Source organism: Aquila chrysaetos, chromosome 13, assembly GCF_900496995.4.
Source record: "Aquila chrysaetos chrysaetos chromosome 13, bAquChr1.4, whole genome shotgun sequence".
Lineage (NCBI taxonomy): Eukaryota > Metazoa > Chordata > Aves > Accipitriformes > Accipitridae > Aquila > Aquila chrysaetos.
In genome coordinates, this window is record NC_044016.1 from 5,681,032 (window position 1) to 5,697,032 (window position 16,001).

Sequence of the window (16,001 nt, forward strand, 5' to 3'; positions counted from 1 at the left end):
AGAGTTTGTCTGCTAAATCAGCATCAAACTCCACAGCAGCTAAACCACAAAACAACCTGTAGTTCTTTCTCAGGAAGCTTCTTTGTGGTGAATCATCCCATGAATAGTGAGAGCGTAGCTTTTCCCATACTCTTCTGGGGACAATCTGTGTAATTGGTTAGTTCTCCTCTTTTAGAAACAGTGTTTCTTTCTAATTCCTTATCTGAGAAAGATAGCATGACTCTACTTAATTGCCAAAATCTTGAGTAAGGGGAAAACTGAAGTTCTCTCAGTGAAGATGTTTGGTTTTGTATGTTCTTAAAGTAGGACTTACTAAATATTTGCAAGGATGTATGTTAAATTTTCTTACTAGCTTAAAGACGACAAGTTTCAAGTCTTACACAGACGTTTGTCTAAGAAAACAAGTTCTGTACGAAAGTACTAATTTTCCTTTAAAATAACCAATAAATATCCAAGCAAGGTTGAAAAAAGGACCACCAAATTTTACTGCTACTTAAGCCACCAGAAACTATATTAACATTAAATTGTAAAATACTCCTAAGGTTCAGTAGACTACAGTAGTTCACTGAGACAGATTAAGAAATCTGGAAGAATATATTTTCTTTCCAGCAAAGTATAAATGAGACCAAGATTGCTCTAGGTTACTGGGAGGAGTAATTTTTGTCCCCTGAATCAACATAATTCTGAAATTCTGTAGACAACAAAGTTAATGCAAGTTTTCTTTGGCACAGTCTCAGACTTGTTCTTATTTTGATTTTGTGCTACTCAATTTCTTAAATTTGCATACTCAAGAAATACTTCCCTTTTGTTTTTACAAGTTTGATGTAGACAAAAAGTAGTTTAAACTAGTTATTGCTTATAACTGTAAGAGTTTATTGTTCCTAGTTTTCTTTTTCCTGTTACCCTGATTGCTGCCAGTCTGAGAATGCTTCTTTTTTGTCAAATTAATGACATGCCCCTTCCCTCTGCACACATACATTTACTTATTTAAAATTTTATGTAAGAGAGTGCTGTCTTTAGAAAACAGATGTTTTGCTTGGAGGAGGAGGATTATCCTGGTAAAATTAATAATGTGGGCAGCAAGTGTTTCCTTGTGCTGGCTTTGGGCAGCATGGTTCAAAACACTTAGCAAACAACTCTAAGCAAGAAGACTTTAAACTTGGGAGTTGAAGAATGCTGCTAGGAAAAGTGAAGCAACTGGGAAACAGCTCTTAGCAGTGTCTCTCAGCAGTGTGCAAGTGTGGCTTATTGAAGATTCTAGCAAATACCAAAATTTTCAGTTCATTCTATTATTGCTTAAAAATAAAAAGTTCGGTGCTTGCTTATGCAAGCAAATATTATGTCCTTATGTTGTTAATATTTTGCAGCTCCGAGAAGTAGTTAGTTACTCCTAAATTTTGGCATCCAGTTATGAACAGTAACATTCCCTCTTCCTGTTTCTGGAGGGCTGCCTACTCTTGATGGACAAGAAAACCAATGCTGAGTCTTTTTAAAATTTATTTATTTATTTATTTATTTATTAAAACCCTCTTCTCTCCCCTTCTCACTCCCTCTCCCTCCAATTTTAATAGCTTCTGGTTTAGCTTTTTTCTGTATAAGGCTGTTGCTTTTTAAGCAAAGGAAATGTGCAGACATGTACCATAGAGACAAGTAGCCGAGTTTGGGGCAGAAGGTGTCTGACAGCATGCCAGACTGGACTGCTGTTTGTGGGAAATATGGAAAACTGTTGGAAGAATGGGAAAAAAACCTGTCTGACTAACCAAGATGTACATCAGCACATACCAATCATTTTTTGTTGGGCTGCTCACAGGAAAATATAAATTTAGAGGTCGGGGGTTTTTTAAAAGTCCTATTTTAAGAAATTCCAGTAGCAAGACACTTCAGGATAACTAGACAGGAATGATCACCCTTTCTTCTGTCTTGACAGCTTCATTGGGGAAGGGAGAAGATCAGAACAGCACTCTGTGTGTACATAGTATATACCTCTGTGTGTGTGTCTGTAAACACTGCCTGGGTCTGTAATCATATTTCGGAATTTTTTGTTACAATTGCTAACTGCATCAGACAGGTCATTGCTGAAGTGTCAGGTTTCTCTTTCACAGTCCCGAAATAAGCATTTTAGAATTTACTTTCGTGAAGCACTGAGACACCTCCAGAAAGATGCTGTGATTGCAGAAAAACGATGGTTTGTGATCTTTTTGTGTGCGTGGTGGTTATTGATATGGAATAACATTAATGGCTTTCACAGACTAAAAGACTGCTTCTGACTGATTGTAAACACAGCTGGTAAATGTGAGTCTATTTTTGTTCTTTAGTCACTCTTCAATACTATTACACATTTACAGAAGGTACGAAGCCCTTGATGTTGTCATTGAAGGCCTGTGCTCCAGCTGTTAACCAGAGGCAGTGCTGTAGCCCCTTTGGTTGTGTCCAAGTGAATATGAATTTAGGCAGCTGTGCAATTAGCTTATGTCTTTCAATAACCAAGTCTTTTGCAGAATAACGCAGCCTTTCACTGAGCATGCTGCAGGCAAGAAATGAAATCCTGAAGTTGGACCTGAGATGCATGTATTATCTTGTGCCTCTGGCTGCCTATACTACAACAGTTAATGGTGGGGAAAAACTTACTTTTCACGCTGGGCAGCAGCAGCAGTCTAGCTAGCTCTAGGACCAACCTTTGAATTTTTCCCTGCAACAGTCACAAAACCCTTAAAGGTCTTTAGGGCAGAATTACATTGTAGCTTTGTACCACAGACTGCATCATGCAGGGGGGTCCTGTCATGGAAGGTATGATACAGTTTGAATGCTGTTTAGTTTCAATGTTAAGGCTTTCTCCTCCTGCCGTTTCTCATTAGAAATCAATACAGATACACCTTATCAGAATTTCAAACCTTTTGGCTAAAAGGAGGCTCAAGACTCAAATCTGCATTGTAGGTTATGTATCACTGCAGAGGATTCATCTTTCTTTTTCACAAAGAAAATTGTGATGCTCGGTCTTGGGGTGCCATGCACAGGAGAGTAGACATTCTTTATGAATTAAAAAAAGATTGTTGTCTAAATTAAGAATCTGTTTTTGTGTTTCAAATCTGAAAGTACCTTGAGGGATCCCAAGTCTGGACTTGAACCTCAATTTTTACGCATGAAGTAACCTTTAAAAATTTCAGTTCATAAACTAGTTTAAACAAGTAAATGTAGTACCTTTCTGTCTTCTCTCCTTTTTTTCATGCTGCTCCCCCCCCCCCCCCCCCCCCCCCCCCCGGCCCCAGAAGGCAGCAGTGTCAAGAGCAGGGCTGATAATGCATTGCTGCACATATGGGAAGTGACAGCTGCTTTGTCTATGAATCTATAGCTAAGCAAGAGGTACACTTTCAGATACGCTTTAGTTTAGACATCTGAGTATTGCAGTCCTTCAACCTGCGCTTTTGCCATGTTCATGAAGCTGTTGCAGCTGATGACACATTTGGAGATGGTTGAAAGAGGTTTGCACAACACTTTCTTCAAACTGTCTGATCCTGTATTTTTTTTTCTGTTATCACTGTCTTCACACATAGCTGGTTTACTGATTATGAAAGAGGTGGAAGGAATGTAGGATTCAGCCTTAGTATTTTTTTGTCACTGGCCTACAGGATGAAGATGATGATAATCTGTGTGACAGCATGTTGGTTTGTAACCAGATGCACACAGAAATAAACTTTTATCTGCTTAAGCCTTAAGATTTATTTGAAAGGGAAGACGCAGAATGGGATAGTTGGAGAATGGTTGTTAAAATATATTGATTGTTGAACTTTTCTACAGTTAGGATGGTAGTGTGGTGGTCTGGTCTAGTTCAGATCAGCAGCTCTGAGTCTGTGGCAGATTCATGGGCATTTTGGGTAAGACACTGAGCTTTCCACACCCAGGGAAGCCTGAACTGTGAAAACATGTTTGTGTAAACTTCTTCCCTCCCTCTTTCCTAAAAATATTCCATGTTAGCTTTTATTACAGCTAAACAAAACTGTAATATTCCCAGAAAAGGACTGTGTTGATTGGCTTTGTTAATTTATTATTACATAGGCCTGTGGCATCTAATATTTCAGAAGCAATGAGAGGGAGGAAGGCTTGTGTTTTCCAAGTTTTACTTCTCTAGGAAATGTGGATTTCACTGTTTCCCTGCCACTGATAACAGATATGATAAAGACCTCATTAAACTTCAGGTGGAAAAATGTGAAGTAATACTTTACTGTATCTTTGAAGAAAGTCTAGTGCACTATTTGAAATGACAGTGGAAGTTGTTTTATGGCAAACCTACAGTCTAATTTGTGTCTAAAACCGAAAAGATATTGTTTATTTTGTTTTAGAAACTACTACATTGTTGTCTTTTCTTGGTGGTTCTGTAATTTCAGTTGCTGTGTAGGACTAAAGTCCAGGAGCATAAAGCATACAGCCAGTGATAGCTTCATGATAGTATGATAGAGCAAGAAGTGTGATGGTGAGAAATACCATTGTTCATCTACAGTTACTTAGACAAAATGATACATAATGAAAGTGTGATACATAATGAATGCTTAAAATAGACTTGGAACTTTTGCAGAATAAATACCCTATACTGTTGTGATGTTATTCTTTCTTGATGGTGATGGTATGGTATTGTGTGGGTAGTAAAGCTAAGTGTCCAGAACAGTGAAGAAGAAAACCTCCAAAACTGCAAGGTTTCATAAAAATGAAAACAATATGCATTTTCATGTTTTCACTGATTTACCTTTCATTTATCTTTTCCAGGTTGCAGTAGTAAAACTGAAGAATGCAGATAAGGTTTTTGCCATGAAGATACTTAATAAGTGGGAGATGCTGAAGAGAGCTGAAGTAAGATTACAGTAATGTTTTCTATAATCATGCACCCTCTTACTCTGCTGAATTGTTACTTGTCTTTCCACAAGACTCTATATACACAGAGGGATTGAGGAGTTGCTTCCCTACTTACTGCCAATATGAAGATTAATATTAAAATAAGCTTAAAGCAGTTCATCAGAAGGGTTAAAATAGCATGGAATCATGACTTCGGTGGACTGGATGTTTTAGGCATTATACTTTTTCTGTAATTCCCCAAGGATTACCAACTATACAAACAATGTTTTAACGCATTTATTCCAGTTAGGAACGTAGTCTTTAGCAAGTATTTTCCATGCTTGAAAGGTAATTACTGAGCTATAAAAAGGTAATTACTGAGCTATAACTCATCAAGCCTATTAGTTTATCAGTAGTTAGAACTTAGCCAAGGTCCAATTTGTAGATTGAAAAATCAGAAAGATAAAAGTTTCAAATTAATTTGAGTGCATGTTTCATAAAAATATCCATCTGCAAAAATTTGTGATGAAAAGTTCCTCATTAAAGCTTGAGTCCATTCTGTGTTCTGAAAAAAGTGGAACAGCTCTTTCACCAGCCCTGCTTTGCCTTGGGTTCCTACTTTCATTATACAACTCCACTCTTCATAAAATCCTCAATACGTTTCCCTGGATTCCCTTGGAAAGAAACTTACAAAGTGCAGTCTACACCTGAAGACTTGTGTATTAATTTTAAACAGAATTTGTATCTAACTCTTTAAAGTGCTTTGAAATTCTTCATCTATGCATACTAAAAATAAACTGCCTGAAAAATAAGACTCAAAGATATAACTCAGTGTCTTACACATACAGAGTTGCTTTGGCCATTGGGTTTTCCTTAGTTTGGACAGTGTAAGCACTATCTTGGTGTCTCTTCCAACTTGTCTGATCGAATTATCTCTAACCTCAGTTTTTATTTGAAACTCCTACTTTGCTACTCTCAGACTACCTTGCTATTCAGTTGCTCCCAAGTTTATTCTGATTTCTGCATTTATATTTTAATTATATCTTGTTAGAAAATGAGATCAATGGGAAACCATCACACTTTAAAAAAAATAAATAATGTATCCAGACAAATTAAAGCCAATTTCTGATGTGTGCACATCCTGTCTCTTTTAATGAAAAAGTTATCACATTAAGAATTATAACTGGCATGTAGGTTGTGGTTAGAATTATACAATGTGTTTCCTTTTATCCAGAAATTATTCAGATACTGAGCAATCTGGTTTTAGTCCTGATACAAAGAGGTATTTCTCTCCAAGACAGATGTCATTACTGTAAGTTTTATTATTTCAGTGAAAAAGAAAAGACCAGAAATAAAGTTACATTCTATTTTTAAATGTACCCTTTTAAAGTCAGTTTAAAAGCTATTTCTTTCCATTAAAATACAGTTATAAATAGGTTTGAAAGATTTTTTTCTCTATGCAAGGTATTAAAAATACTCTTCCCATGGGTCTGGCTGAATTTCTGAAAGTCTGAACTGTTAGCCTAAAAAAAATTACAGCTATGTTTTTCCATGTATTTGTAACCCATGGGTATACAGTGGAAAGAGAACCATCTGGAGTGAAAATGCATTACAAAGCATGACCTTCAACAACTGTAACCTGTCATTTTTAAACGTTGATGACCGCATCTCACTTGTTACTACTACTAGGGAAAATGACCCATTTTGGGTCTGTTAGCAGTGTGCTGCACTAACACTGAAATGCACAGGAAAATCATATAGTCCAAAAATGCAAGACAAGCATATAGGTAGGTGTATATGTAAATGGCAGAAATAAGTTGTTCATATATCCCTGTATCAACTCTGGGAAATGGGAGTCATTTGTAAAAGCAGAAAGGGGATATGTACTCAAAAGAGGCTTACGAGTGCCAGATGACTGCAAGCTCAGCGTAATTGTATGTAAAAACTCTGTTACAATGAAATTACACAGGTTGTGAGGTCAGTGTTCTTTTTTGTATTATAGAGAGCGTAAGTTTTCCAAATACTTGCCACTGTTGAAAACTCCAAGATGTGCTGTAGAACTGGGGACATTACTGATACAAGGAGTACCTGAAAGTGTGTGACAGCCTGCTGTTACACTTCCAGACCTGTTACCAGTGAGTGTTGACAATCACTTAGAGTTACATGTGTGCCACGGTGGTGCCAGATGAGGCTCAGGAGAGACCAGGACAAATATTATGCAGCATGGAAGCAGTCAGCACTCCTGGAAGGTGCTAACTCTGAGCTGTAAGGACATAAGCACCAAATAGCTGAGCAGCCTGAATTCTCTGCTGGTCAAAGGCCACAATAACTGTATAGGTATAACCAAGGCACTAAGGTGCCTTTGCTGTGACAGCGTTGGATCAGGTGATCTCTGGAGGTCTCTGCCAACAATTCAAGGAGTCTGTGCCTAGGGAAGATGAAGTGTAATGTTGAAATCGTGAAACGCACAAAAAAAGGCTTCATTTAAAAAAAAACTTAATTGAGCTATGTTACAGTAATTACAAGAACTACTTCCCCCCCCCCCCGAATTAATGTGAAGCCCATGAACCACTTAAACTCTTTGGCTGTTACAGTCTCAGCTATGATGTACTGTGGTAATAGCTGTTGCTGTCAACTCTAGGCATACTGCCCGGAGGTGGGTGTCTAGAGTGCTCAAGGAATGCATGGTCTTTTGTTAAATGATGGCAAAAACAAGTGGAATTATATAAACTCTCTAGTAAGTAATCCTGTGAATTGTGTCAGAACAAGTAGAGAAACTACGTGTCATTTATCCTTGTGAAAACAAGAGTTCATAGTGTCTCTGTCTGAAATATGTCAAGAGTTTACAAACAAGGCAGGAAAAAAATTAAGCTGAAGCATAGAACAGCTTTTCTTCCTTCTGAAGATCATCCTTTCTTTTTCTCCCACCCCCAAATCCATTTTCATTTAATAACCTTTGAGGGTATTTGTTTAAAGTATGTTCTGTTATTTTCTCAAATTTCACTGATTTATCTCATGCATTGTGCTATGATTGAAGTATACCATCTTTCTTTTTCCTGGTCTGCATTATTCTTACTCACTGTAGTCACCAAAACAAGACTTGGTATGGTTTATTTGATTGGAGAAGGGAGTTATTTTCTGCTCTGTTTTTACTGCGTGTATTCTTGTGCATAGCTCAATCTAAAATGATATTTTGCTCTTCATTCTTCACTCTCCAAATCTCACAGCCAACAATAACCATGTCAGAGTTCTGGTATTTGCCTATTGTTTTTGGAAATGAAATTGAAAAAGTAAAAAGACTTGCATTTCCTTTAAATTTAGCTGTCTCCTAAGATGGAAGAGACAGAGCATGGTTCAAATCGATGAAACATCTTTGTGAAATAGCAAAGTGTGCTGGAAGAGATTATGGTCTATGCCTTTCTCTAAATCTGTATCTGCCTTGTAAATAGAGCCCATACAATTATTACTCTTTCTTTTACAGTATCTTTTAGACCTTTTTCTGAATAAAATTGTGTTGGCTTTGCTATTTGATACCTTTTGTTTTCTTGTGATATTCACTTCAGAACTCAGTCCCTTCAAAACGTTCATCATATTTTTTGCTATAGTTTCTTTTTGGCTGCTTTTCTGTTTGCAGAATGACAGAGGAAAATGACCAAAGTTGCTTTTGCTGAGGTATTTTATTCACTTCTCGGGGCAGGTTGCAAGACCTCCATTGAATTTATTGCCTTGCTGCTTTCCAGTTGGTTATTTTCTTCACATTTTATCTTCTTTTGTTTCATACGGACCTGTGTTCTCCTTCCTTTCTTAGGTATTCCTTAGCATTTCTTGGCAGTTCTTATTCCTCCTCTGTTCCACTTGCTGTGAAGGCACCTCTTGCCTCCTGTGTTTGTTTCCAGCATGTTGAGGGGAAGTCCTCCTCAATGTCTTACCAATAGCTTATATCTGGCAAGAGCAATATTCAATTCTGTCCGACTTTTCCTGAGGGAAAAGCGTGGAGAAAACACGAACTGGTTAATGATTATCAAATTATGACTACATGGAAGTTATTGGCAGCTACTTTCAAATGAAAGGAAGAACCTTGCCTATGTGAAAATTCAAGTGTAAAACTAGGCTAACAGCGTGATGAGATAAAGCAATGACACAAGACTCCGGATCCTAGTTCAACTCCTGTTGCAGTTATAATTACATAATGCCATTATTGATTGTTTTCTCCAATCTTATATTGCTATTCTGTCATTATTGATACTTGATTTCAGTATCTCTATGTACAAAAAAGATAAGATTTTGACTTGGGATTTTTAGACAATGGGAAGCAGCAGCTTATTTCTCCCTTTGCATCATTTAACAACATGGAGAACTACAACTGTTTAAATTTGAAGAAGGTGGACTTTTCTGATACCTAGTTTTTCATAGATTTTGGCATGTTTGAAGAGTGTAGTAAATGACTTTAACTTAGAGAGACAGTTTTGATTTTTTTTTTTTTCCCCCAAAATGTAATGTTAAAACAGTCAACTTGCAAAAATGTCTGTCTTTATATATTTTACTTAAAGCCTATAATTATTTTTCTCCCTTTCAGACAGCCTGTTTTCGAGAAGAGAGAGATGTGTTAGTGAATGGAGATAACCAGTGGATCACAACATTACATTATGCGTTCCAGGATGAAAACTATTTAGTGAGTGTTGCTTTTATGTATATATAGATGGAAATGCAGATTCTTAGTTGTGGTATGAGACAGAAATATAGTTTGTTTATTTGTTAATTTTGTGTTCTGGACCATACAGACCATGTGAGGATCTGTGATTTTGTGCATAAGATTCTGAAGGGTGGAGAGTGGTCAGAAACTATAAGTTTTGCTATAAATATTTCAGGAATGCAGCTTTGTTTTCTAAACCACTTTGTGTTTGTTGATGAACCTTGGTCTATCTGCATCTTCTTTCTTATAATTCATCACTCCAGTTCAATTGGATTCATAAAAGTAAAAGTGCACTTACTAAAATAAATTTTCTATTTGACTTTCACTTTTTGTGATTAACATTGCTGATTACTGTTTTACAGTTAGAAATAGGGAGTAGCCCTGTTTTTAAACAACAGTTCATTTAGGTTGGCCTTTGCTTTTTTGAGGACTTAAACCCACTAAGATGTCATAAAGCAATGAAACGTTCTTGCAGCATGGAAGAATGCCACTAAATGTTCATAAATAAGAGTTGGAAGCTATAATTGTAGATTAAAGTGTCTCTTTAAATATTTAATGTTATTTAGTTTTCAAGTATTTTGAAAGACTTGCAAAAAGAAGCTAATAGGAGGAAAAAGTGCCATTTTTCTGTGGAATCTTTCCCACTTAAAATATGATTTGATTGTGATATGGTATTGGTAATATTTATGCCTGAAAAAGTAAACAACTACACATTGATAGATTTTGCTTATTTGGGGTTTATTGCCCTGTGCTTTGGATTCTATATCATTAGTAAATTCTAATGTTTTCTTAAAAATCTACTATGCAGTCATAATCTTTTTTTCCCCCCAATGCGTCCAATCAAAGAAGTGCTATACATGGAATTCTTGCAGAATTGCAATGCTTTTTGCCATTATATTGCTTTCTGTTCTGTCAGCTCAGATACTTGGAGATTCATAGATTTTGGTGGAGTTTATATAGAACCAAGGCTCTGCTTTTGTGAATCTAACGGTTGGCTTATATACCTCGCAGCCAGCTTCATGCTTTATTAATGTGGGCAGTAAAAATAATCTCATGTTTTATGTAACTCTGATCTTACTATTAACAGTATTTAAAAGAAAATATTATATATTCTGCAACAGCCTGCTAGAATTTCTTTTAATCTTGCCAGTTTCCTTATTTTCACTAAGCACAGAGCAGCTTCTGTTCTTTATCTTTGATAGTCTGCTAACAGAAGCAAGTTTTGCAGCCTGCTGGGGAAAATATCAGTAATACTGTTTTTCATCATTTTAGTGTGAATGTATCACTAGTTCTCTATGTGCTTTTTATTAAAATAAAATATAACAGAAGTGGCCTTTAAAAAAAAAAAAATCTCTGTAGATTGAGCAGTAGATGTGGTTGGGCAGTGGATGTTGTATACCTTGACTTTAGTAATGCCTTTGACACTGTCTGGCATAACATCACAGATAAGCTGACAAACTATGCATTAGATTGGCAACAGTGAGGTGGATTGAAAACTGGCTGAACTACTGGGCCCAGGGGGTCGTGATCAGTGACACAAAGTCCATCTGGAGGCCAGTCAATGGTGGTGTACCCAGGGCTCAATACTGGGGCCAGCATCTTCATTAATGACCTGGGTAGTGGGATGGAGTGCACCCTCAGCAAGTTTGCAGATGATGAAAAAACAGGGAGAAGTGGCTGATATGCCAGATGGCTGCGCCATCATTCAGATGGACCTCAGCAGACTGGAGACCTGGGCAGAGAGAAGTCTCATGAAGTTCAACAAAGGGAAATGCAATGTCCTGCACCTGGGGTGGAATAAAATAAACGCAGTACATTCTGGGGGCCATCTGGCTGGAAAGCAGCTTTGCTTGAGGTCCTTGTGGATAACAAGCTAACCATAAGCCACAATGCACCCTTGCAGCAAAAAAGGCCAAGAGTATTCTGGGCTGCAGGGAGAAGTATTGCCAGCAGGTCAGTGGAGGTCCTTCATCTCTGCTCAGCCCTGGTGCAGCTGCATCTGAAGTATGGTGCCCAGTTCTGAGTTCCCAAGTGCAAAAGAGAGATCGAGCTACTGGAGCAAGTCCAGCGCAAGGCCAGAAAGATGATTAAGCTACTGGAGCATCTTTCATGTAAGGAGAGGCTGAGAGAGCTGGGATTCTTCAGCCCAGATAAGTGAAGGGTTGAGGGGTTATCGTCAATGTGTATAAATACCTGATGGGAGGGAATGGAGACAAGGGAGCCAGGTTCCTCTTGGGACAGGACAGGAGACAACGGACACAAACTGAAACACATAGAATTTCATCTGAACACAAGAAAACACTTATTTACTGTGAGGATGGTCAAACGCTGGAACATGTTACCTGGAGGAGTTGTGAGGTCTCCATCCTTAGATACTCAAAACCCAACTGGACGCAGTCCTCATCATCCTGCTCTAGCTGACCCTACTGGAGCAGATGAGGTTGGAGTAGATGATCTCAAGAAGTCTTTTCCAACCTAAACAAGTCTGTGATTTAGGATTAAATGCCCATGTTAAACTTCTACTAGTTACTAGAATTTGATGTCCTTAAATCTGTGCTTTTTTTTTCTCTTAGAAGGATAGTGCTGTTGTACAGTAGTATTTTGAGTATTTGAGACTTGAATAGATCTTGATGGCTGTGTGCATTTAGAAAGTATTTTTTAAAGCTTTTTAAAAAAACAGCTTTTTTTTAAGGAGATGGGTCTTTGACATTGGATGGGATGCTATGTATTGACTGAATTATTTATTAAAAATTTAGTTGTTAAACTTAGCTTCGATTCCTATGGATGTGTTTAACAAGCGCACAACTTAATACTGTGAGTTACAGTTTAAGTGTTGGTATATTTCAGGAGTTGAGGGTTTCCTTGTGATAGGCTACTGCGTTGCTCTTGCAAAATGGGCGGTGCAGAGTCCTGTGTTGTAAGAGCCAAACTTCCTTTATTTTGGTATATTCAATAACCGAGTTGTACTGGTTTTTAAAAATGGTGAAGAATGAGTGCAGAGATCCCACATCAGTTATGGGAATCTTAAGAGGTTTTTTAAATATATTTTCGAAGCAGTAAGTTAAGCTCTTGCAGATGTCTACAGAGTGTATCAGTTAATAATCATTATATTACGTTCCAAAGGCTTAATGTATTTTCTAAAACTGTAAAACATGAGAAGTTAATACTGTAGATCATGTTTCAGAGGGAGTGTAGGAGCAGCACTGAATATAAGATATTTGTCATGTGTAAGGCTTGTGAGCATAATTTAAGTTTACTATTCATGTCACAAAGCAACAGATGAAAATTTGATTGTCAGCACATTTAAAATTTTGTGGAAATGCATTTTGTACTTTCTTCATGCACTTGGAATCAATGAGGATGCCCAGGTTACTCTGTATCAAATTGTTAAAATCTTTGTTCATCACCTTTATTGTTACAGAAAGTATGAGGGGAAAAAAACCAGGTGTAAGGTTTCTGCCTGTCCCACATCTTCCTTATAGCTGGTACAATTTTGCAGAATTTTTTCCGCATGCTTTAATTTCTTTTTCTGAGGATGGGAAAGATTTGAACAAATGAGGGGAACTAACTATAAAAAGTCCCTTTAAGTTGCTTTATCAAAATTTTAAAGAATCAAATTGGGATATACATTATTGCATCTTTTAATATTTTTTATTATTTGTCATTCATTATACACTATTGGTAAGAGTCACTGCTTCAAATGTGGATATATATTGCCTTCCTAGAGGCAGAGGTTGGAACTCTAGGCAAAAGCTTTCAGATACTATATACTTTAGTGGGAAATTATTCTAATTAGTCTGTCCACAATGATGTTTGAAAGTAATGTCATAGCAATGGGTGTTAAATTAGATTGCTTATAATTAGTTCGTTAGTTATAATTAGTTTGATGATTTTTTTCTTTTCCCCATTTGCCCTTCCAGTCACTGTTCCACAATTAAAACAAACTAAGCTAAGCTAAAAATGTATTAATCATGAGTTTCCCACTTCTCTTATTTTTACTTTTTCTAATCATTTTGACCATGTCTCTAAAGGAAATGGCATTTCATTCTGTCATAATGCAGTAAAATGGAGAAAGGTTCTGATCTCTTTGAAGTCTTTACACCCGATTCAATGGCAAGCAGGTTTTATGTTTCATTAATAAATCAGAAATCAAATGTATTTTTCTCCACCATTTCAATTAGAGAAGGTGACACTTTCCTTTGTATGTTGGCAGATCGTGTAGTGTGCGCAATGTCAACAGTATCTGGAATTGTACTATGAGCCACTGGAAATCTCTCAATCTTTGCCTTAATCTGAGTAGTCTAAAAACTTTACTCTCCAAAATTGTTTGTAATGGGAAAGGAAGATGACAGGAAAAAAGGGAAGGGGAAGCCTGGGAGATTAGGGCCCTTAAATGAGATCCCAAGTTAACACAATTGGTTTTGTTTTTATAGGTCTGTATCCTTTACTCCTTTTGAATTCTATCAAAGGGTATTGTTTTTATAAGGGAATCCGGAGTATCTAAGTATTTTATGTTTGGTGATGGGATAGTGGATGAAGCTGATACTATTTTGTCATGAGGCTTATTGTATTTGGAGAGGTATAAATATGAAAAATATTCAGGTAGGTTAAATATTAAAATGGGGCTGAACCAGCTACTGTTTTCAGAACATGTAAGCATCTTGGTTAGCTTTTTTAATGCCCATAATAATTTTTGCAATAAATTAATTTTTATGCTTCAATTAGTTTTTAGTCTCTGATTCACTCAATAAATTGGTTTTTTTTCCACTCTATTTTCTTATCATTCCCACTCCATAGTACCTGGTTATGGATTACTATGTTGGAGGAGACCTGCTTACATTGCTCAGCAAGTTTGAGGACAGACTACCTGAAGATATGGCTCGTTTTTATTTGGCTGAAATGGTGATAGCTATTGATTCAGTTCATCAGTTGCATTATGTTCATAGGTAAGTAATGTGAGCTCCAAATTCCTGTTGGAGTTACGGGGAGTTACTCGATAAAGTGAAAATAATTCCTGTTAAACAGTTTAAGCTAGTAACAAGTATTTGCTGTAATAGTAAGCATGATAGAACTGACCTGCCTGTATCTTCTGGTTATTGAGAACTGTTGCTAACCTTGTACCGTATGGTCAGAGACATGAATGAATATCCAAATGCATGTGATGAATCTTGCACACTGGCATGTTTCAAAGTTAATGATCCATAATATATAAAAGCAAAACTGGAAACCTGTTTGTGAAATACGATCAACTTTGAACAGGTTTATTGAAGGGTCAGATTCTGTTTCTTAATTAATTTGTTCAATCTATACCAAAGTTGAAAACACACCATTGTGTGGTCTGCTTTGGATTTGTTTCCCCATTTTCTTTTGGACTTAATGAAATTATCTTTAAAATGAAGTGAGGACATTTTGCTAAATAAGTGGAAGTACTTAAATTGTGGTACTTACCTTTACCTTGTTATACATATTAAAAAATATCTATTCTGTTCAAAGGAAAATACTAAGTCATTTGTGTGTAGCTTTTTTGGAGGTCATGATTGATTCTTCTACAAAACGAGCATAATCTTTTCTTTAATGAATCATTCTCTGCTGAATTCCATGGTAGTTCTTGTATGCAGGGGAAAAGATTACCTTACAAGAGGCAGAATTTTCAAATGCACTCAATAGATGTACTTTGCTCAGACAGAAATCACGAGGAAAACTCCCAGTTGTTTAAGCTGAATCATTAAGTTGGCAGAATGAGCTTGTTTGATAGGTCCATCTGATGCCCTTAATCAGAGTCTATACTGGCCATTCCTTCTTTTACTGTTCCCACTTGGCTGCTTCAGTCCAGAAAAGTTGTTGGTTGTTTTTTTTGTCCAAAAGGTGTATTGCGGTTGGTTTTGGTTTGTTTCTTTGGTTTATTGTTTCCTTTGAGATTGTGGCTTTTCATGAAAGAGCTGTAACTAAGGAGTGCTTTAAGGTGGGGTGGTGCTAAGCTGCAAATTGTTCTTCTGGAATATTTTGAAGTCTGCTAGTTTTGTTGAAGAACTGTGTCTACCTGCTAAAACGAGTTCTTTGTGATAACGCCTTGTGGAAAAACCCAAGCAGAGTATTTTTCTTGAATTTTGAAGATTTCAACTGTTTTATTTCTGAGAAACTGTTTGTTCGCTTAGGACCTGATGTGAAAGGTTTTTGTATTCAGTTTAATTTGGATCCAACTTTTAAATGTGTTTGTGGGTGAACTGTTGAGATGCTATCTCCTGTTACCAGGTAGAGAGTACTTCACGTACTATATAAACTGCTGTATTTTACCCAATGTATCTGCATATGGGGTAGTAACTCTTCCCAGAAGAGCAGATGCCCACCATCTCTACCTTTACCTCCAAACAGATCAAAACCTTTGTAATTCAGCACTGTTAGTGTGTAATATGCAGCAGATGAGATGTTTCCATCCTCAAATAGTTAGTGTCCCCAAGATGAAATAGGTGTTGGTATAAAATTT

At 36.8% G+C, this 16,001-nt stretch overlaps 1 protein-coding gene across 17 annotated transcripts in view; it reads left to right on the forward strand.

The window, feature by feature from the left end:
* CDC42BPA (CDC42 binding protein kinase alpha) overlaps positions 1-16,001 on the forward strand; it is a 190,441-nt gene that overhangs the window by 63,484 nt on the left and 110,956 nt on the right. For all 17 annotated transcript variants that reach the window (XM_030035147.2, XM_030035155.2, XM_030035156.2 and 14 more), the window contains exons 4-6: positions 4,759-4,842; positions 9,401-9,496; positions 14,315-14,463. In XM_030035147.2, the coding sequence (XP_029891007.1) occupies positions 4,759-4,842; positions 9,401-9,496; positions 14,315-14,463 (329 nt within the window). The remainder of the gene's footprint in view (positions 1-4,758; positions 4,843-9,400; positions 9,497-14,314; positions 14,464-16,001) is intronic.